This window comes from Epinephelus fuscoguttatus, linkage group LG16 (assembly GCF_011397635.1).
Source record: "Epinephelus fuscoguttatus linkage group LG16, E.fuscoguttatus.final_Chr_v1".
Classification (NCBI taxonomy): Eukaryota; Metazoa; Chordata; class Actinopteri; order Perciformes; family Serranidae; genus Epinephelus; species Epinephelus fuscoguttatus.
Genome location: NC_064767.1, coordinates 6,603,240 through 6,624,658, shown reverse-complemented (window position 1 = coordinate 6,624,658; position 21,419 = coordinate 6,603,240). Strand labels below are relative to the sequence as shown.

General features: G+C 39.2%; 1 protein-coding gene across 1 annotated transcript in view; it reads right to left on the bottom strand.

The window, feature by feature from the left end:
• Window positions 1–166: 166 nt before the first annotated feature.
• pdxkb (pyridoxal (pyridoxine, vitamin B6) kinase b) overlaps window positions 167–21,419 on the bottom strand; it is a 29,558-nt gene continuing 8,305 nt past the window's right edge. The window contains exons 2-11 of the mRNA XM_049600779.1: window positions 20,465–20,519; window positions 14,865–14,969; window positions 14,303–14,386; window positions 11,448–11,482; window positions 10,871–10,956; window positions 9,121–9,166; window positions 8,877–8,988; window positions 8,625–8,761; window positions 8,310–8,376; window positions 167–7,017 (exon numbers count right to left, since the gene is read on the bottom strand). Of these exons, the coding sequence (XP_049456736.1) occupies window positions 6,902–7,017; window positions 8,310–8,376; window positions 8,625–8,761; window positions 8,877–8,988; window positions 9,121–9,166; window positions 10,871–10,956; window positions 11,448–11,482; window positions 14,303–14,386; window positions 14,865–14,969; window positions 20,465–20,519 (843 nt within the window). The 3' untranslated portion in view covers window positions 167–6,901. The remainder of the gene's footprint in view (window positions 7,018–8,309; window positions 8,377–8,624; window positions 8,762–8,876; window positions 8,989–9,120; window positions 9,167–10,870; window positions 10,957–11,447; window positions 11,483–14,302; window positions 14,387–14,864; window positions 14,970–20,464; window positions 20,520–21,419) is intronic.

Sequence of the window (21,419 nt, the reverse complement as noted above, 5' to 3'; positions counted from 1 at the left end):
GTTGGCTGCAATCTGCAACCTCACAGCTAGATGCCACTAACTCCTTCACACCAGACCCTTTAACAGCAAGGAGTGAAGACTTGACACACATAAGTAACATAATGTAAAATAAAAATAATAATCAGATCAATCCATTTTTCATAATTCTTAATCTCTCTTTATTGCATTAGAACATACATTTCTCATATATATCTATATATATTTATATATATATATTTTATAAATGTGAATTTGTACACTACAATCTTTTATTGTAACATGTTAGAAAATACTCGTAACGCTCCAAAAACATAGCACTAAAAACAGTTACCAAACAATGATTATTACATTTCCTCGTTTTTGTTTTGGCCACCAAGAACAGAAAAAACAAGATGGCGGAGACGAAACTGTCAGTCAGGAGGAGAGGAGAGGACCACGGTCGAAGACAGACAGTTGGGCCGTTGCTGTTTTTTAGTGGCAGACATTTTGTAACCAGACAGACGGGGATGAGAGGAGGGAGGGGTCTATCACAACAGGTGCACAGAGGTGGGGAGATATGAGTGGGGGGAAAGCATAGTGAGCATCAAGCACATGGGAGGGTGGGGTCACTTGTATCCATCTAAATTACAGACAAACAGATGTAAAGGGCCCGATCACACAGGACAGCTCTCACTGTTGTCTTTACAAGTCAGTCTACAGTGTGAGTGAAACATTTGAAGTCCTGCTTGGTTGTTGTTTGACCATCCAATCTCCCGGTAACCTTAAAAAAGTGAGACATTTTATAAAATTTGACTGCTGTTTTCAGTTTCCTTTGTGGTTTGGGAAGGGTTTTTTTGTAGAAGAAATCACCCATTTTCGTCAAATCACACAAGTCTTAAAGCGTAATCAAGGTAACGTGAAAAGGTTGCTTGTACTGCCAATCCCATGAAGCATCAACATCCCAGCTTTAAGCTCCTTTTTTTTAACATGCTGGGCTGAAGAACATATAAGTTCCAGGTAACAAAAGGCTGTATTCTGACAATTGTGGTGGTCAAGTAAATGTTTCATCACTTCACAACAGTTACTGAAACAAACTTCAAACAATCAATATTATGAGTAGCATTAAGAGAGAGTGCAGTGTGCCAACCTGTGTGATCGGGCCCAAAGGCAACCATGTTCTCTAGTTCATTAGTAACCAGCAGCCGGTTGCACCAGCTGTTCAAACATATCATAAAGGCTTCACTACAAGGTGTCGACAGGTATCAGACACTTCAATCTTATGCTTTTTACAACCTTTTCAGGATAATTTTTAACCAACTTTAGGCTGATTTTAAGACATATTATGATTTCCTTATTCAAGCATCGCAGGTAAGAAGTATGTAGTTCTGTGCAGAAGTAGATTTTAGGAAGGAATTTAGTTATTAGATTAAGTGGCATAAAGATTTGTAAGAGGAATTTAACTTTTTTGTAACAGGTAACTGCCAGGCGTAGCTGTCACACTGTGTACTGTTAGCTAACTGAACTAGCTAAATGACAGCACTAACATTAGCCTGTCAATTTGGAGTGACATACAAGATTGAGTGACCTGACACTTCAAAATGATGTTCATTTCTTATGTTAACTGATGAAACATTAAATTTAATTTCACCAGAAACACAGTATTCCTCATGCCACAAAATGTTACGCCAATAACATTAGAAAAAAAGTATCATTTGTGTGTTTAACATAAAAAAAAAAAAAACAACCTGAATCTGCTTTGTCAGGACTTGTAGGTGTGATTTCATTAGACAAAAAAGTTCTCCATGTATTCATACATGAATAAGCAAACTTCTACTCTTATTTACAAAGGATTGATTAAGTTTAATATGTAATTTGGCCTCTTGCAAATGTCATTTTGTCACAGCTTGTGCTGCACAGTGATTCCCTGTTTTCATAGTTGATTGCTTTTGATTAGGATATTTCTCAACACCCAATTTACACATTAGTAAGGTTTGAATTGAAACATTTCTGAAGCTCTAATGGTGCAACTTGATTTAGTAAAAAACACGTTTGAAGCTTTCTAGTAGTTACTAAGAACTTTGGAGGGACTTTCAGCACTAAAGATAGTGAAAGATATATGAAGAGCTGGTGCAACTCAATCCAAATGTTAAGCGGAGGAATTCGGATGCAGCGTAGTTAAACAGCAGCAGTTAGAATGGAGGAAGAGTTACTGAAAGCAGGGTAGGTAACAGCAGCTTATTTTCTTTAACAAGAGTGCAGGGAAGTTCAGTTGTATTACAGAGGACACGGCAAGCAGGTGGAGATAGAGGCGGGTTGAGACCAGCATTGAAAGCTGGGACAGTAGGGACAATCGAGCAGAGAGATAGGGGGAAGTCAGGGTACAGTATAACCATCTAACACACAAACAGCAAGGTTTAAAAACTAGCGATACAGACACGACAACTGGCACTGTATGGAGGCGGGTGGGGCGGAGGACTGATGTATGTGCATGTGGATGGGTGGAGGTGGAGGAAGAGAAAGAGGGGACGTGAGGCATCAAGGAAACGTTAAAGATTCAATCCCCCTTTAAACAGGTCCCGAACAAAAACCTGTTTTTTTGCAGATAGGAGAAAAGGGAGTTGTGCAACACTGCGTAACATCACAGAATGATTGTCCTCTTGAATATACCTCACCTCCCCTTCTCATGTACACTGATCCTATCTTTTTTTTTTTTGTTTGTTTTTTAACCCTCCTCCTCCCTCATCCCCTATCTTTACTTTTCAGGGATTTTCCTCTTTCAGTTCACACACATACACACAAAACCCTGTGACCATAAAGGACATTTATATACACACACATGTGCAGACACTCTCTCACACACAACACACACAGACACAACAAGTAGACACATTTTGACCCAATAGTACAGCTGACTGGTTTGTTTGCAGGAAGCAGAGGATTGGATAGTGCACATGTGGATTATAGCAGAGCTTAAAGCTGGTTGGCCAAGCGCACAGACGCAGCAGTCTGTTATTGATATGACAATCAGCGCTACGTTGGCACAATATAACTGCACGAGTACAAAAATCAATACGAACTATTGCAATTTTTTAAAAATGAGACTGCACCCCCCCACCCCCCCAACAATTAGTTCGAGAAGTGTTTTCAGATCACCTTTGAGTCTATAAAGTCAAGATGCGGAAAATTTGGGTGCTCAAATGAAGAATAAGCTGTTCCACATAAAATTAAAATTACTGTTTGAATAAGTTTCTTTCTCTGTTTTATATTATTGCAAATTCAATATCTTTTGATTTTGAATTGTTAGTTGAAAAAAAAAAGCAATTTGAAGTAAGTTTTAAGTCATTTTATAAACCAAATGATTCATTGGTTAATTGAAAATATTACTTGCAGCCTTAAAAATGTTTTTATATATAGCTTTAAACAGAAAATTTTAGCATATGCAATCTCAATTCTTCCTGATTTCAGGTGCACTGTAGAACAGAAATTTGCAGTCAAAAGTACCTACATTTAAGACATCTCATGTTTCCTTCCTCCTCCCCCTCTCCACCTCTCCCTCAGTGAGCAGTATTGTGGTGTTATGATGTTAGGTTCCTAAGGCAGTATCACAGTACAGTCCATAGAGAAACAACAGCAGTACAGAATTACACTGGCCTGCCCAGAACCTTACATCCAGCTCAGGTGGGACACTGATGACATCTGGATTTATTTATTTATTTTTTCAGCCTCTGGTTATTTGATTTATACTTTCCAAAAGTGTATGTTGTTACCAAGAAAAGTTAAAATTTTAGCTGTTTCCTGATTTTTAAATATTACTGAACATTCAAAGCAGGAAACAAAGAGGGGGAAAAAAGCTTAAAAAAAGTTAAAATCTCATTAAAATCTCATCTCCTGTGGCGCCCTGGTAGCTCATCGGGCTAAGGCACATGCCGAGTTCTTGCGACATCACTGGTTTGAAACCAGCTCATGACCACTGTCGCATGTCATGTTCTTCTCACCTCATTACTATCTATTCACTCCACTGTGGACAACAGAACATTTTGATGCCTGATAAAAAATGCAGTGCCATGGTAGCCATTTAGAATTTAGCATTAATTGAACTACAAGTAGCTTCATTTCCTCACATGACTTTAGACTGACTGTAAAATCAAATCTGCCAACAAGCTTGGAGGAGTCAAAATTATTGCTTCAAGGTAGCAAAGTTAGCTACTGAGTGAGCCAGCAAACAGAGTGTGTTGTGTGTAAAATGTGATTTTCTGAAATCAAAATTTTAGTTATAGTAAAAAGATTTTCTGGGGTAAGACAGGCTAGATCGCAAACTTAATAAGTTAGAGCTCATATATCCAGTGCTTTAACAGTGTGGTAACAGTCATATCAAACATGCAACAGCTTCGCTCGTAAACACTTTTGATAATCGATTGAAACATTGTCATGCAAAAATGTCAAATATGTGTTGGTTTCAGCTTCTCAAATGTGAAGATTTGCTGTTTTACAGCAATGTAAACTGAGTATCTTTTGCCAAATGATATTTGCTTTTGTCCAAAACCAAAAGATTTTTGGTTTTGGATAACTGGCTGGAGAAGTCACCTTGCCCTCTGCTAAATAGTGACAAATTTATGTAATTTTATGGACAAAAAGTAGAACATGGAGGCTCATTCACACCTTCAATAACTTGTAGACAGATGTGTAGGAGTAAAATGTCCATAGGTAAGAGAAGAGAATTCCCACACACTGTCCTATTACTTGCAATAAACTCTATTTAAAAACACAATGCTTCTGTATCAGGTAAAGTAAAGGAACACAGAGCATACGTGTTTGGGAATGTACTTTGTTTCTTCATTTTACATGATGAAAGTCTGAGCGCTTAAGTGTTGCGTATTTAAATAAAGGTATTTGCAAGTAATAGGACAGTGAGTGTACAGGGATTCTCTCCTCAGATAAGGCAATAATAAAAACAATTGTTAGTTATAGCTTTGCTAACAGGGCAACAGTCATCTCAAACATTAGTTTACCCAGACTGCTGCACATCTCCAATCTTATATTTAAAATATAAACATTAAACTCTTGGCATCATATTAAAATCTTCTGTTGAACCACAGTGGAGAGTGAAATGAACCAAAAAGATGTTTTCTAAAACTAACAGAGCTGCTATTGGACGTGGAGGAGGGCAGAGTCTCCTGCTTCAATGAGGAGGGTCTCCTTTTACAACTTATCGAGGCCTCCAGTAAATTCAGTGGCACAACTCTCAGATATAGGGTTCTGGGCCAGAGCTGGGCCGGGAACCACCCGGCAATGATGTGGGTTGGTTCTGGCACTGAGGTAGCCAAATTTTTTGATTGGTCTAGCACAAGTAAAACCGGCCAGGGACGGCTCAGACAGCTCCAGTTGTCAATTTTTCTTTATGTTGAGATGAAGGAGGTTCAACTATATACTATGACTATTAGACAGTTACCTATTACTAACAAGTGACAACGACTGGAGCCGCTGGAGCCCCCAGGAGTGCCAGAACCAGCCCAAATGTCTCTGGTTTGGGTGATATTGTAGTGCGTGTGGTCTATAGTACAGTAGCATCAACACAATGGTCCAATAGACAGATCAGATAGAAGATATCATACAGATGGTCCAATACAGTTATAGTACAACATCTATACATCAACTATACATTGTGCGTTTTTTTTTTCTTTGTTATATTTTCAAGGGGTCTCATGGGGTTAGACTTGGTCACCATTACATCACTGCTGTAAGACGGGGTAGGGGTCAAACTAGTGGTGGGCAGAGCCATAGATAAATGGAGTTTGATCATTATAGTCTTACAGTAACACCAATGTTAGTGCTGCAATCCTGCTACTTGGCAACTGGTGTGGAGGACCACAGCTAGAGTGCAACTCTGTCAACATAAAAGTTAAGTGGTGTGGCAGTAATAGAGCAATAAAGTAGGCAAGGTTGTATTTAATAATTTAGAGGTAGTGTTTTGGAGAACGTTCAGCAGCTGGGATCAATTCGGCTGACGCTCATTGTTGTTCCCGATCCGAGCAGACATCCTACAACAGCCAGATCAGGCTTTAACTGAACTGATATTGTGTAGTCTGAATCAGACATAAGTGTTTTAGTTTCTCTGATGTGTCGTGTACTCAAGGGTGCGTCAGTACGCAGTGACATCACTGCTGAGCGTGGTTACAACAGTGCAAGAGAGCATTTCTGACCACACCACACAGAAGTGAAGCAGACTTAAAACCAGAGAAACTTCCAACCAGAGGGAAGCAAAAAACTGCTTTTCAACACTCCCCACTAAAGAGTTAGAGAACACCACAAAGAACTGACAAGAGCTTGACTAATTGGTATTACTCAAATGACAAAAAACCTACCTTTGCTATAAAAAATATGACATCACCTTTATCCAAATCTGACTTTAACAGCAAAACTCTATCGCGCTGTAGACTGAACCTTGATTGAGTTTTGCATGGTTTTCCAATAAACCTTATTACCCTCATATTTTGGCTGTTAGTATTACGAGTATGTCCTTTATATGGCATGTTATGAGTTGTGCTTATAAACACTTTAATCCTACAGCTTTCTAAAAAGCAGCCGTGCAGTCCACTCACATACCCCGTTAGAGCAGAAACAGCCACAGGCTGCCACAGTCCAACCTGACCAAACTTTCTGTCTATCTATGGCTCTAGTTCCAAAACAGGGTTTGGGTAAAAGGGTGTGGGAGTTACAGGTTAAGGGTTTAGGACACTGGGGACTTAAAGGGGTAAAGGGTTTAGGGTCAAAGGACTACAGGGGTTACAATACTAAGGGTTTTAAGGAGTCTGGATAATGAGGTGTTGAAGTTTGGAAATGACAGTCAAGGTTTACAGTGATGAGAGATTTAGCGAGATACTGGATTTGAGAGATTCATGGGTGAGGAGGACAAGGTTAGTATGAGTCTTATGGGTCGGTAATGTTAGGATATGACTGTGGCCTCCGTAACTATAGCAGGGTCTTCTATGTCAGCTTTACTTTGAACCATCCTCAGCTCCAGCTGGGGCGGACTGGGCCTCCGACCAGGACCTGCTAACTCTGAGAGAGAAAGGGGTAGGTAGGTAGGGGGTGGGCATATGGAAACACAAATATGGATTAACATTAATTGTAAGGCTACGTTATGAAATGTTTTAATGTAAAAAACAGTTTGGACACACTGTGCAACTGATGCAAAGCACCCCAAACCAGGCTGAGCCAGTTATCATCCTGAGAGCTGCAGGCCAAACCAATACAACTCAGTTTATAAAAAGAACCTGTAGCAGCAGTTAAAACCTGCAGATAACCTTCTACAGGCTGCTTTGATTTTGACATTTGTGCCACCTGGAATGATAGCTACAGCCGTAGTTTTTCTTTTTTCCAATAAGTCCTTTGCTTTCCTTCCTTATAGGTGGTGCAGGTTGACATGTAAAAAACTGTTCTGATAAACCTAGTTTTCACCATGCAGTTTAGTTCATTACACATTAGAACGTTTACTTTTGCATTTACGTTGTCAAAAGTTGTGGATGATACCAATAAAACCGCTCTGTTCCATCCTGTTTTTCATCACCCCTCTGTTGAGGTACAAACTGATTTGATACTAAAAGGCAGAGCAAGAAACACTGCAGTCCCTTGATTGGTCCAGACAAGGACTCGTTGCACAAACCTGCTATTTTTAAATATCACATTGATTACGGCAGAGACTCAGAGATAGTGTGTGACAGGGGAAACGTCAGTGTTATACAAACGTAAATGCAATTAGGCTGAATGATATCAGAAATGTACTGGACAAAAATAGATTTCAAGGAGGCTCCATGGAGGAGTGTACAGGATGAAAAGTCCTTCTTAATTTACTGATTTATTGATGTCTCTGCCATCATGGCAGGCAGAGGAAATAAAAGTGTGACGGTTAGACTGGAAGCACTCAGACAAACAGAAATCCTTGATTATTTGTGGTAGATATACTTAAAACGTTTACAAAAAGTGTTAAATAAAACACATTACATGCGTGTGTCACAGAGTCTGTGTGGATTGTAACATTTGATCATATGGGAGCATATTGGTTTTAAGCATTTAACCAATATCCTTATTATCAAAGCCATCGCAAAAATCCACAATGTTCCTGTATATTAGTGATTTTATCTGTCCATTCTTTATTTTTCATTAACCTCCTACAAATCTATTTTGCTGATGTAAACATTTGGCATCAAATGCATAATAAAAATGCAACAGAAATTTGATTTTAGCTCTCCTTGTTAATCTTGGTTGATGGGAAAAAAAAAAACAGCATAGATTTGATAGATTTGAGCCAAGTCAAAGACTTAGGGGTTGATAAAAAGCCCTGCCTCTCTTACCGTGAGCATACGAAATGGTCCTCTGGATGACATGGTGCATCACTGAAAAAGTCTTCTCACAGGCCGTCTGAGAAAGAGAGAGATTGAAAATAATTATGTTTTTTTTACTTGCAAAGTATGCATGTCCTTCTCTTTAGGTCAGCAACCATGAGCATTTTTAATGCTCCAGAGAATGAAAAAAACATACATATATGGATCAAGACAAACATATACATCAAATTAAATCAAAATCATATGCCCTGCATCAAATTCATCTGCAATTTTATCTGTTGTTGCATTGCCACAGTATAATTTCAAACCCTGGCATTTTTGTACCTTTAGGTCATTAGGATAGTGGTGTGTCCACGCTAGCAGCATAGCAGCAAACAAATCCCCAGTTCCTACAAAGACAGCGTCCACTTTGGGAACTTCTATTCGAACTCTCTGTGTCGTCCTGCTGCCATCGGGACGAACTGAATGACACAGCAAACAACACAAAATGTTGGAGGGTTATTTTTAGTTGGCAAGTCTCAAAAATATATATATTCAAACAACTCATATGCACTGTAATTCACAAATGTCACATACCATGGCGCTGGCTGCCCAACGACACGAGGAAGCGGTCTCCCAGTCTGGGGGGTAAATCAGAGGAGGTGATGACCACTGTGTCTGGGCCCATAGCATGGAGAAGGTCCATAACCTACAGACAGTCAGTGAGTGAGATACAAACCGTGAGATAAGAAAAGTCAAACAATGTTAACATGATAATGGGTTATTTAACAAAATAATGTATAGAAAGAAAAGAAGGATTATATAATGAAGGATCTGTTACCTCTACGGCATCTTTCTCTGTGCTGATGTTTTTCCCTGTCAATAATCTGAAACACAAGCAAACACAATGTTGCAGCACTCTAACAGAAACACTGAAAATGAAGTTATTAACAAAAAACATAGACACTCAAAGGCCAAAAGATGTCTCTTTATTAAAGCCTTGAAACAAGACACCTAATTCCACTCATACTGGTTATCAGAACACACAAGTGCCACAAAGGGCAAAATCCACAGTCAGGTGAGCCTCTAGTATACCGAAAAACCTTCAATCTTATTCTGCAGGCATATAAAAACACCACTAGATGGAGTACCTTGACTGTGAAGCTGAAGAGATAACTGAGACAAGGCACAGTTATCTCTTATACTCTGACATAATGTTACTGTTCTTCATTAAATGCAGCCATTTAGTCAGTGCAAGCAAAGAAAAATATGGAAAGCTTCTTATATCTCACTGTTTCTCCATCACTACAATGTGATCTAAAACTTAACAATGGATACTGGTATCTAAATAATTCATACTACAGACACTGAAATCCACCTTTATTTAAAATTTTCGTTAAGATCCTAAAGATACCTGGCCACTTTATTAGGCACGCCGTGCTTGTTGTGGGTTGGATCCCATTTTGTCGTAGAACTGCTTTAATTCATCGTGGCATAGATTCAACAAGGTGCTGGAAACATTGCTCTGAATTTCTGGTCCATATCGACATGATAGCATCATACAGTTGCTGCAGATTTCTCAGCTGCACATCCATGATATTAATCTCCCGTTCCACCACATCCCAAAGGTGCTCTATTGGCCAGTCACCAGTCTGAGATGATTTGTACTTTGTGAAATAGTGTGTAACCCTGCTGGAAGCAGCCATCAGAAGATGGGTACACTGTGGTCATAAAGGGATGGACACGGTCAGCTACAATACTCAGGCTGTGGTGTTTAACCTATACTCAGTTGGGAGTAAGAAAATCTCCCCCACACCATTACACCACCAGCAGCAGCCTGAACTGTTGATACAAGGCAGGATGGATCCATGACGCCAAATTCTGACCCTACCATCTGAATGTCGCAGCAGAAATCGAGACTCAGCAGACCAGGTAACGTTTTTCCAATCTTCTATCATCCAATATTGGTGAGCCTGTGCCAACAATTGTGTTGTCACACTATGTTAAATGGATGGTAATCCATTGGAGATTACTGTAGATTACTGAATTACTTCCACAATTCAATGATTTTTCCAAAACCTTCAAGGATTGTACTAATACCATGACTTTTCCAGGCCTGGAAAACAAGATTTAGAAATTCTATGCTTAATCCAGACTTCCCATAACCTTGGGAACCGTGTAAATTTGAAGCCATAGATAAGATAGTATCTTAACTTTGAACAATTATCTTAAACATGGCTATGTGAGATATATTCCCACAGTAGTGAAAACAATCTACCTCTCAAGCTACATGGTTTAAAAGGGGAAAACAAGAAAAGAAGGGAGCTATAGTTAGGTGTATTTTTGGTTAATTCTTTCCCAAATGTCTGGAACCACAAAATGAAGGTATTAGATAACATGCATGAGTGGCATTACATAAAGATGGTGTTGCTAATGCTCTGCTACTCACAGTTACTCACAGAGGTGTAGGTGATTTAAACTAAGTAAGTAAGTTTATTTTGAAATGGAAGACCATTACAGACATATCAAGCTAGAGTCACTGGATTTATATCCACACAAATCTGCAAACACTAAAAAAAAAAGACACTCACTCAGCCTCAAACTGGTTGGGTGTAATAATGTCAGCAACAGGAACCACCTTGTTCTTATAGACTGGGTAAAGATTCTGAGGAACGTACTGTGGAGCGAGACACACAGGTTAGAGTCACATAACACGATGAAAATACACAAATAGTGCTCTAAAGGAACACACATTTACGAAAAAAGACTAAGGTTTTAATTTATGAGCATGAACTGACAGAGTATGATCTTAATCCCAGAAAATGCACATCTACACAATATAGGACACACACAACACACACATACAGACGCAGAGTGAGTCACTGTGTATATGTAGTTCTGTCAGATCACAATAATCCATCTGTCACTGAGAAATGAGCCTTGTAACACCCTCCCCCAAAACACTAACACAATGAAACACACACACACGCACACACCATATATATAGAGATAAAAACAAACGCAAATATGAGCACTAAAACCCTCCCACGCACATTAAAGGCACAAGAACCCTTGTTAAACATCTATCTAACAACAACAGACTTTAACACACACAAACAAACACATGCACATACAAGACAGAGAGCATAAAATTGCCACTAATCTCACCATAGATCCATGATCACCAAGGACGGGGTCACATACTGGAAAAATGGCAAAAACACATTCAGAGTCAGACAACCAACACAGATCTACAAGGCTCCATCACCACATTACATAAATACTGCAGTGATAGGAGGCATGAAACTGGATTTGGAGATGTAAACACATCCAAGCCAGCATGCAGAGAGGCTGACAGAAAAAACATAATTCATTTTTAAAGTCTACATTCTCTTTAAAAAAGACGTTTCAAAGGTCCTGTATACTAAATGACCAACACACTGATGAGTTATGTGTTATTACACCCTGAGCTGTGGTGGAGATAAAAATGGAGAATCTATCTTGAGGGTGGCAACAAAGATGTTTAGGCACTGATTGGCAAACACTTGCTAATTTACAATTGAAAAGACTTGGAGCAACATAAGCACATATTTTGAGTCATATCCTTAACAAAATCAAAGTTTAAAGTTCACCCTCCATGTTTTTTTGCTTGTGCACTAGCTAGTTGTTAACTTTGCCTTCTTTGTGTTGATGGGTAAGTAGGTAGTGAGTTTAGCAGAGCTTTTTATGCAGAAACAAGACAGAGTGTTGAGAGTGAACCAAATCATACAAGTTGCAGGTGAGTCAGTGATAATTCTCTGTGGGTTTACTACGAGTGACACCTCCTGCACCCTACAGTCAATTGCTCTCTTCTTAATATACAACTATTGATTAGAGCAGCTTTAAATAAAGATAGCAGAAACACAAGGTCCAGTCCTTCAGAATCAAAGGCAAAAAACGTCTCTATCCAGACAAACTCCAGCAGCATACAGAAAAAATGGAAGAGATGCTACTTTTTACAGCAAAAGCTGTCTCCCTAGCTGCAGCCAGATATATCTAAAAATATTCCAGCATCAGTGCCAACACGACACCTTAGATTCAGGAATTATAGTTTTCCTATACTTTTCTACAACAACCTTTCCACAGTCTTCTCATATGTATGTGTTCATTAGTGTCTTATCACAACTGTGTGGCATCCTTTCTTTTAAATGCAAAAAATATGGCTTAAGTCAGGAAACACTTGATCAAAAACTAAAGTTATATTACGCAGGATTTTCCTAAAAAACTATGTATAGACTCAAACAAAGTATTCCCTCTAAGGGTTATGCATCCGGTGCCATAGTACTTGACAGGTACTGTATGATACTTGTTTTGCAAACAGTTAATGTCTGATCTCATTTCACTGACAACGGATTCCTCTGTAATTTCCACTCTGTTGTGCCCAGGCTGAGTGCAACACAGCCACAGACATGTTCAGAGTGTGAGCTTCTTACTCTTCCTTGACTAGAAAACTCCTGCTCCCTTCTTCCATCAGTGCTATCCTGTCGCTCTCTCCATTATGAATGTAAAACCAGATCAGGGCAAGCAGGACCAACAAAAAGGTAATTGTGTCTTGCAATGTATGTAACATCACAAATAACAGCGTATAACAATGTAAGAACATGAAAAAGTGTAATTTAACACAGCATTTTCTCTCCACAACAAAAAGTACTGCTACTACGTCAATACAAAGACATGATGCATGTCACCCTCTGGTTGCTTATTATTTTGACCAGTGGCAGTAGGTCTTCACCATATCCACTAAAACAGTGTCTGCAGGCCAAGCTGCTTGATTTGAGTGAAACTGATTTGTGCAACATGATATGAAAATCCTCCTGGCTAGATAGAGAAAGAGAGAGGCATCCTGAGAGTTGTCCACAGTGTGAAGTGGATCTTCTCTGAGATTAATGCTAAGCTACATAAAGACTTCTAATGTGTAAAAGTAATGAGTAAATTTGCTAGATTATCACTTTAAAGTTTATAATATTAACTGTTAATTTGATCCTGTTAGGGGATTTTGTTTCATTGTCCCACATAATCTTGTGTTTCATCATGGGCCTAAGTTGCTGAATGAGAGTCGTTTTATATTAAAGCTCCACTAATTCTTATTTTTATGACAACAATGGATCGAATGATTTTAAGTTTTGTGAAAGAGGTCACTCTAAGGAACAAACCCACAGAGATTTATTACCCAGCCTGGCAGATCTATAGCTTTTCAGCCTCTTTTAGCTCATAGCAAAATCTACTTTCATCAACCCAGCTACAGCAGGCAGATCTTTTCATCCAAAAACTCTAAAAAAAAAACAAAAAAAAAAACAACAACAACAACAAAACAGCCACCACATGCTACCTGCCAAACACCAAACAGCAGACAGGCACAGTTAGTAATTGGTGAACATGATGGAGCATCTAGCAGCGAATGAGCCAGATGATTAAATGGAGCTTAAAAACTGAATCTGGGTTGTTGGTCAAAAACATCACTTTAAATATTGAAACCTTTGTTACTGGCAAGTCATGCAACCCTTAAAAGTACTAAGAAGCATAAGTACACAGCATTTATAGTAGTGACCTGAGGAAAAAAACATTTGCTGAACATTACGCTCAACAAATTGCTGTTAATGCTCGACACTACTGTACAATATTGTCAGAAAGCTTTTAGACTCTGCAAGTAGATCCCCACTGTACAAGCAGCTGTGTCATAGCTCCACTGATGCAACAAAAGCTGCACATTAGCCAAACTGCATCAATTAACCTTTAGGTAGCATTACCCTAAAGTTAGCTCAAGGTGGGAGGAATAAACAACAGATGATGCATTTATTTCTTGTGCAACAGTACAGCACATTAAAGGCCGTAACTTACAGCTCTCAAACTAAACTCTGTCTTCAGACAAATAATAATTCATGTCCTACTTATATTATGTGTGACTTGTAAGTGCTATTTTGGCTGTGCCTTTATTGGAAAACAGATTTCTAGAATAAAATAAATGAAACCATGTGGTTACTTACCATACACCAGGTTGGGGTTGGCCCTCTTTAGCTCCTGAACAATGTCCACTACCATCTCCAAGAAGGATGTGTCTCTGGTATACCCTGAATACGACATTACAGTGGTCATTATTTTAAAACTTTTGTACTTTATGAGGATTACATAACATTAAATTGTCAGTTAAGCAAGATGTAGAGATGTCTAAGGAGTCTTGAGGGAACATTAATGCACGTTATTTAATGAAATTAGATCTTTGCTACTCATAGGGCCGAAGTGTTTCATACTGTAAAGTTTTGGCGAAAATGCATGTGTTTGGGAAGCGCTGAGCGTAAGACTGGATGAATGAGACTTGGATTATACTGCATATGTAGTGAGAGTCTGTAAACAGATGTTTTTATACAGTTTTGCTGCTGTTACGTGTGAACCCTGTTTACTTCAAATCATGAAGAATGTTTTTTGGATTCTCCATTTAACGTGAAGGCATGCAAGAAAAAGTTTTCTTCACAATTCAAAACAGCAAAACTAAGTTTAGTACTCCAATTACAGCAGTATATAAGTGAAAAATAAAAGTAGGGCATTCACCTGTTAAAACATAGTCATACTGATGTACGTTGTTCAGTTTGATTCCCTCGTAAAGAACGTGGAGCTCGTCTGCTGTCAACACCTGGCCTTTCCAATGAGAATAACCTGCAGAGAGGAGAGGAGTTACTGTGTTTGCCAAACTGCTGACTCTACACCTTTCTAGTGGCACATGAACACAGACAGACACACGTACTGTGTATGTGCACATTAACAACCCCTATGGATGCTGACGCACACATCATAACCCTTGTGCTCCAGCATCATGATAAAACATTCAATCTTATACTATTCGGTTATATTCTGTTTGTCTTGGCAGAGTAGGACACTGTCATTTCAGTTGGTGCATTAAATAACAGAAATGTCTGAACATGTTGGTTGTCCTCTGAGGGAAGATTAATATTTACCTACAAGACAACAGCTTATATATGAGGTGATAGTTTTTGACCTCTAGTAGCACTATGGAGCTGTTTTTCTATGAACGGGTCCCTGTTTTGTTTGTCTTGCGATGCGATACACATTCCTGCCAATAGTTTCACACTAATCCAGTGATCTACAGGTGGTGGTAACATGCCGCGATACGCCAAGAAAGACAAGACTACAAGCTTATAAACGTGGATGTAAACAATGCAGGATTTAAATTACTATTTAAAAACTTCTTTATGGGGAGGAAAATGCATTTAACATATTTGATAAAGCTCAAGCATAATGTGTTTTGATGAGTAACACTCAATTTAAACATAACTTAAACACAACTCCGTGAAAAATAGTATTTTTATTCTGTTGTATTGCTACTTTTTTTTTTTTTTTACTTAATTAAAGGATCTAGATTGATTTGTATATTTGGCTTTTCCACAGATGTTTCTCAGCGGTACAAAAGTAAATTAGTGCAAAAACATTCAATCCAAACACCAAAATGGTCCTTTGTTTTGGATAAAGTTACAGAAACTGGAGTTATGACTCTTTTCTACCAGCATGACTCAGAAGCATCTTATTAGTCCATGTGACTTTTGCCATGCACTATGGCACAGACAAAAGGAAATAAGGCATGTGATTCTCAAGAAGTACACACACACACACACACACACACACACACACACACACACACACACACACACACACAGAGCAGCAGGTATTAGTGCAGCCTGCAGCCACACTATCTGATCAGCCAGGGAGGCTGGCGGAGGACGAGGCCGCAGACCCCTCAACTAACCAACGTACCTACATTGTGTGTTGAGGGGTGTATTAAGTGTGTGTGTGTGTGTGTGTGTATTTGCATATCTGCATGTGTGCTAAGTGCTGCATGTACCGTTATAGTTGCACGCGAATGTGACGAGAATGCTAATGTGAGCTTGCGTTAGTGCACGTCTGCCTGCGTATGACATGTTTGCTGCGGGCTGATGATGTCGCAGCTCCAGGTGAGTCACAGCCAGGTCACGTGGTGGTGGTGGGGGGTTCTGGTTGCTAAGCAACAAGCCGGGAGAAAGCCAAAGGGGCTAAGAAAGAGAGATGAGCAGTCAAAGTGCTGTGTGTGTGTGTGTGTGTGTGTGTATGAGAGAGAGAGAATGAAGGCAGGCCTACAGATAAGAGCTGCTTCTGTCGTCATCATTCGCTGCTGTCGCAATTCACAACGCCTGCTGCTGTTTACTGCTGCGTCCTGTCGCTCTCTCCTACTCCCTCCATCTTTCTCTCCATCACCCGCTGTCTGCATCTCTCATTCAGAAATGTCCTGTCTCTCTTTCTCTCTATTAACCTTCTGTGTCCCTCTCGCCAGCCTCCTCTCTCTTCCTCTGAGATGAACATGTCGTCTTCAATATGTCACACCAAATTACATACTCTCCTCAAAGAAATTGCAAATGCCGGATTCCAATACACAAGATCTGATTAAACAAGCACCACAGTCTCAGGCATTTTTATGTTAAGGTCACTGAAAGAAACACGATTTACACTGCAGAGGACAGGATTGTTTCTAACTGAGGAATCTTGACATTGTCCTCAGCTGTATCACCATCTGCTCTACATGGGGCCATAACAAAAGTAACCATGAAACCTATGATGACAAACGTCATTCTTAATCTAATTGGTCTTAGATTGAGCGTAGAGCTTACAGAAGTCCCGTCTAGGCTGTGTTTAGCCAGACAAGTGAGCTGTGAGAGAGTACAAAGCCCCCTAATTCATGTCAGTGCTCATCTTTTGCTGCAACACAATCCAATGCCATCTGGCCACACATTCCTGGTGGTTTAGTTTGTGACAGCTGTGGTTTTACGGTTAACTTAGAGATCATGATGACAGAAAGATAAAGTGATTGAGAGATTAGTAGATTGCAACCAGATGAAACTTCCCCCAATTAGTAATCCTTGAGTTTCCATTGTTCAGGAGTTTTTTTGACTGGGAGCTGAATTATCCGCAGAGGTCTCCTCCTCTCCAAAACAAATGGACCAGGTGATTTTATAAACTGTAAAGCAGTTTCATTTAAAGAAATAATTTTTTTCCCATTGCAGAGGGGCTTGTAGTTATGGTGGCCGATGTGAAAACGAAAAAACACAATGTCCCTAGAAATCTAGTGCCAGTGTTTGGTTTGCCTGTTCCAGGCTATTGTAGAAACTTGGTGGTGCAACATGGGACCTGCTCCCTATATAAACAGCTCATTCTAAGGTAACAAAAACACAATGATTCATATTATCAGGTGATTAAACACTAAAGACTTTCTCACCAAATTTAAGTCAGATTTTTGGACAAATCATCGTTTTACATAAATCACCTACAAATAAAGCAGATCTTGTCCTCACAGAAAATTCTGTTGCAACCTTCAGCAAACGGCAACTTAATCACCAAACAAAAAACCCCAGTAAGTAACAAAATAGAAAGCCCACACAGATTTCTGAGAGGCTCTGCTGCCTTCCAAATGAGATAAGTAGTACTTCACTTGTGGTGCTCAAAGCATAAATCATACAATTGAGACACAGTTTGTCGAAACATGTCCCATTTACCAAGGACCTTAAAGACCTCACTTATAGCCTAACCTGTTTTACTATTTATATGTTCTATTTTTTAGTTTCCAAAGAAGTCCTGGGATGATCCTGAATAAACTACTCTCTGTTACTGATGAGCTTTTCGACTGATCAGTGATGTCTGTAGAGAAACCTGGTCGTCATAAATTTTTGTTTGATTCCACATTTCAACACTTCCAAACAGCTCGAATGTAAATCACAGCATTTCATCCATCTCTGCGTCTGATGCCTCTTCAGACGAGTCCCACGCTTGCCCACACAACAACACTTATCCTACAGTACACCTACAATTATAGCTAACCCTTTGTCTGCGACGTCACAACAGATTACTTTAAACTCAACATGATCCATCTCAGCTACAATAAAATAACAAAACCATTGTCTTACCTGGCTGGTTCCAAAGCCTGCTCACGAGTGTAGAAACTAAACTCTATTATCAATAAGATGTTAAACAGCTTGCTGACCTTTTCCAGCTTGAAACTGAACGCAACCGAGTAAGGAGTAATTATATAGTTATGATTGCTTGTATTCTCAAACTATATGATGAAAAACTAGACAACCGTGACATGAGGGGGGTTGAAGGTCATCCACTCTGTAATACACAATACTGTGGAAAAAATATACAAAAACAGAGCAGCCAGTGGCATTACTAATTAAATACTGTGTTTACAAGAGGTTGGGATGCCTCACATGGGTTAAACTTATGTGCCAGACCCAGTTACAATTAATCTACTGTTTTTCTACATAGTAAACTGTCAAAATTGGTATCCACAAACATAAACAACGAACTGTCTTTGAGGTTTAATAAAATATTTAAGCAAAGGAAAAGGTGCATTTCACTTTTGTCAGTATTTGTCTTAATGCCGGTAGCAGGCAACTGGGTATGGTATCTCTAAATCCAGCCAAAAATAAAAAATAAAACAGTGTAGTGCAGTTGTGATGGCATCAAATAAACAGATAATTTTGTCATGATGTACTGATTCTGTGTATATTACTATCCACTGTGAAGCAACAAGCAACAGCTGGGCAGATGCGTTTGTTTTCACAGCTGATTCATTCTTCAAGTTCAGTTTGAATGAATAACATGAGCCGAGAGCATCCATCAGTGCAAGACAGGGGAAAGTCACAGCACAGATTACTCATTCATGAGTCTGGAAATTAGATCAAAATATTGCGAGTAAATGTGACACCAAGGGATGATGCGGACACATCGTCTGAGCCAATCAGTAACAGGATGCATCATCAGTCCAAGTCTTCTAAATCTGGCTATTACTGTTACAAGTATGCCTTTTTAAAGGTTTAAAACTTGTATCCTTGCCTTTTTTCCCCCAAAGCATTTTGTAATCATGGATTTTGTTAAGTGCTGTGTACAGTAAATAAATCATTTAAATATTCTTAATATCTACATTTGCCCAGGCTTTTCTGTGGCAATATGATAACTAGAATTGCAACTCATGATTTTATTGGTTGTCAATTAATTTGTCAATTATTTTCTTCATTAATCAATTAGTTGTTTGGTCTATAAAATGTCAGAAAATGGTGAAAAATGTTGATCAGTGTTTCCCAAAGCCCAAGATGACATCCTGATGTTGTTTTGTCTACAACCCAAATGTATTCAGTATACTGTCATAGAGGAGTAAAGAAAAATATTAATATTTAAGAGGCTGGAATCTGCAATTTTTTTTAACTTTTTTTTTTCCCTTAAAAAATTACTCAAACTCCAGCAAACTTAGTGGGCAATTAACGCATCTCCGTAAAAAGCAACACATTTTAATGGCGTAGGTCTTGTTGACACCACATTTTCACAATAATCAACAATAAACACAAGCAGAAGATCCTTCTGTGAGACATAGCTGTGAAGTAAACACACATTTACTGTGGCAGAAAGTGGTGTTAAAGGAACATGCTGTCAAGCAGTGATAGAAAGCAGAACAACAGAGGATGATGCACATTTGTTCTACTCATTTCTGAGTTAAAGGGGTACTTAAGGGATTTAAAATTGGACTTTAATAAAGTTAAACAACTTGTGAGAAACAGACAAAAGATCTAAATTAGTGAAGCAGAAACAAGCAACTCAGCTTTTCATCTATTATTAGATTCTCCCTGTCTGGTAATGGAAGTGCCCACATCCTTTCCTCTGTGTTATAAATTTGTTGTCTCCAACCCAAGCCCAAGACTTTAGTAAGTGCCTCCAGAGCCTCCAGAAGACTTTATGCAACTGTTTTCACAGACGATGAGTTTGATGATGAGTTTACTGATCTTCGACATCTTTGCTTCATCAAAATGAACTCACCAGACGTCCCAAGACCAAGAGAGAAAGCCAGTTTAAAATATGAATGGAATTTGCCCCCTGCAGCTGTTTGAGAGCTGCTCTGGTGTCAGCCAGTGAAGTCACTGACCTCCCCCAAAAACTTGACTCACTCAGTTGTCAGCTCCTCTGCTCTCAACACAGCGACAACTGTCTCTCTAACACTCGCTAAAACCCCATCACGACACCAGGGGCTCTGACTGAGTCATACACACCCACACACTAACCAAAACACAGCACACACTCCACAACTCCACAAAAATATGCTATTTCATGAGTTTTACCTGTATGGTTGGAGAACTGGACAGAGTTGATGGAGTCCACCTCAAATCCTAAAACCTGGAAACATACGACAGAGAGAGGAAACAGATTAGGTGTCAGGAGAGATTAGGAGTAACAGCTACACTTGCTATAAATTTTATAGCTCAACTGTCTTTTAGGCAGTATACCAGTATGCAAAGGGTATCTGATACTGTAATTCTTGCTGAGCAAAGTTTACATCAATGTCTCATATGTTTGGTCATTAAACCTACGATAACTGATGTTTTGGCTACTTATGAGCAGCACAAACACAACACTGACACACCCCCTTTTAAATTAAATAGCACACGCTTGCCTTTGAACACATGCATCACCTGCATTAATGTGGAGTCATGTTTCTGCATGCCCGATGAATCTCAGTTTGATATTAACTCTCTTTCAGCTCTGTTTTTGGGCTCCACCAACTCCTGAGGGAAATATCTGTCCCTTTAGCTGCTACAAGCTCCACTATGTTCACCAGCTAGTCACAGCAACACTTTGAGAGTGGTGAGAGTGAACCAAAACAGTGAAGCTGCAGAACAATGAGCTGACAAACACTATAAAGCCCTGTAGAGTTGAGTTTTCTCCTCTCAAAGCAACAATAGCCATTCCTAAAATATCTTCACAATACATGAACATGTGTTGGAATAAAACTTAGTATATTCAAACATCTTTTCCAGGTCATCACGGTCATAACTGCACCATGTAACCAGGTATCTGAAACTGTAACTGATGAAAGGGACAAAAACCAAAACGCTACTTGGCTTCATTTAACCCCAGCTGCGACCTGTAAGTGGAGATAAGAACAACATCCTCTCAATTCAACTTCAGATAAAACCTGCACAGACCTGGAACAGCTACATCAACCGACTCTTGGTGTCGTTCCTCTCTCTGTCTTTCTTAACAGATTTTTTTTTTTAATTACCAGAGCGCGAGAAA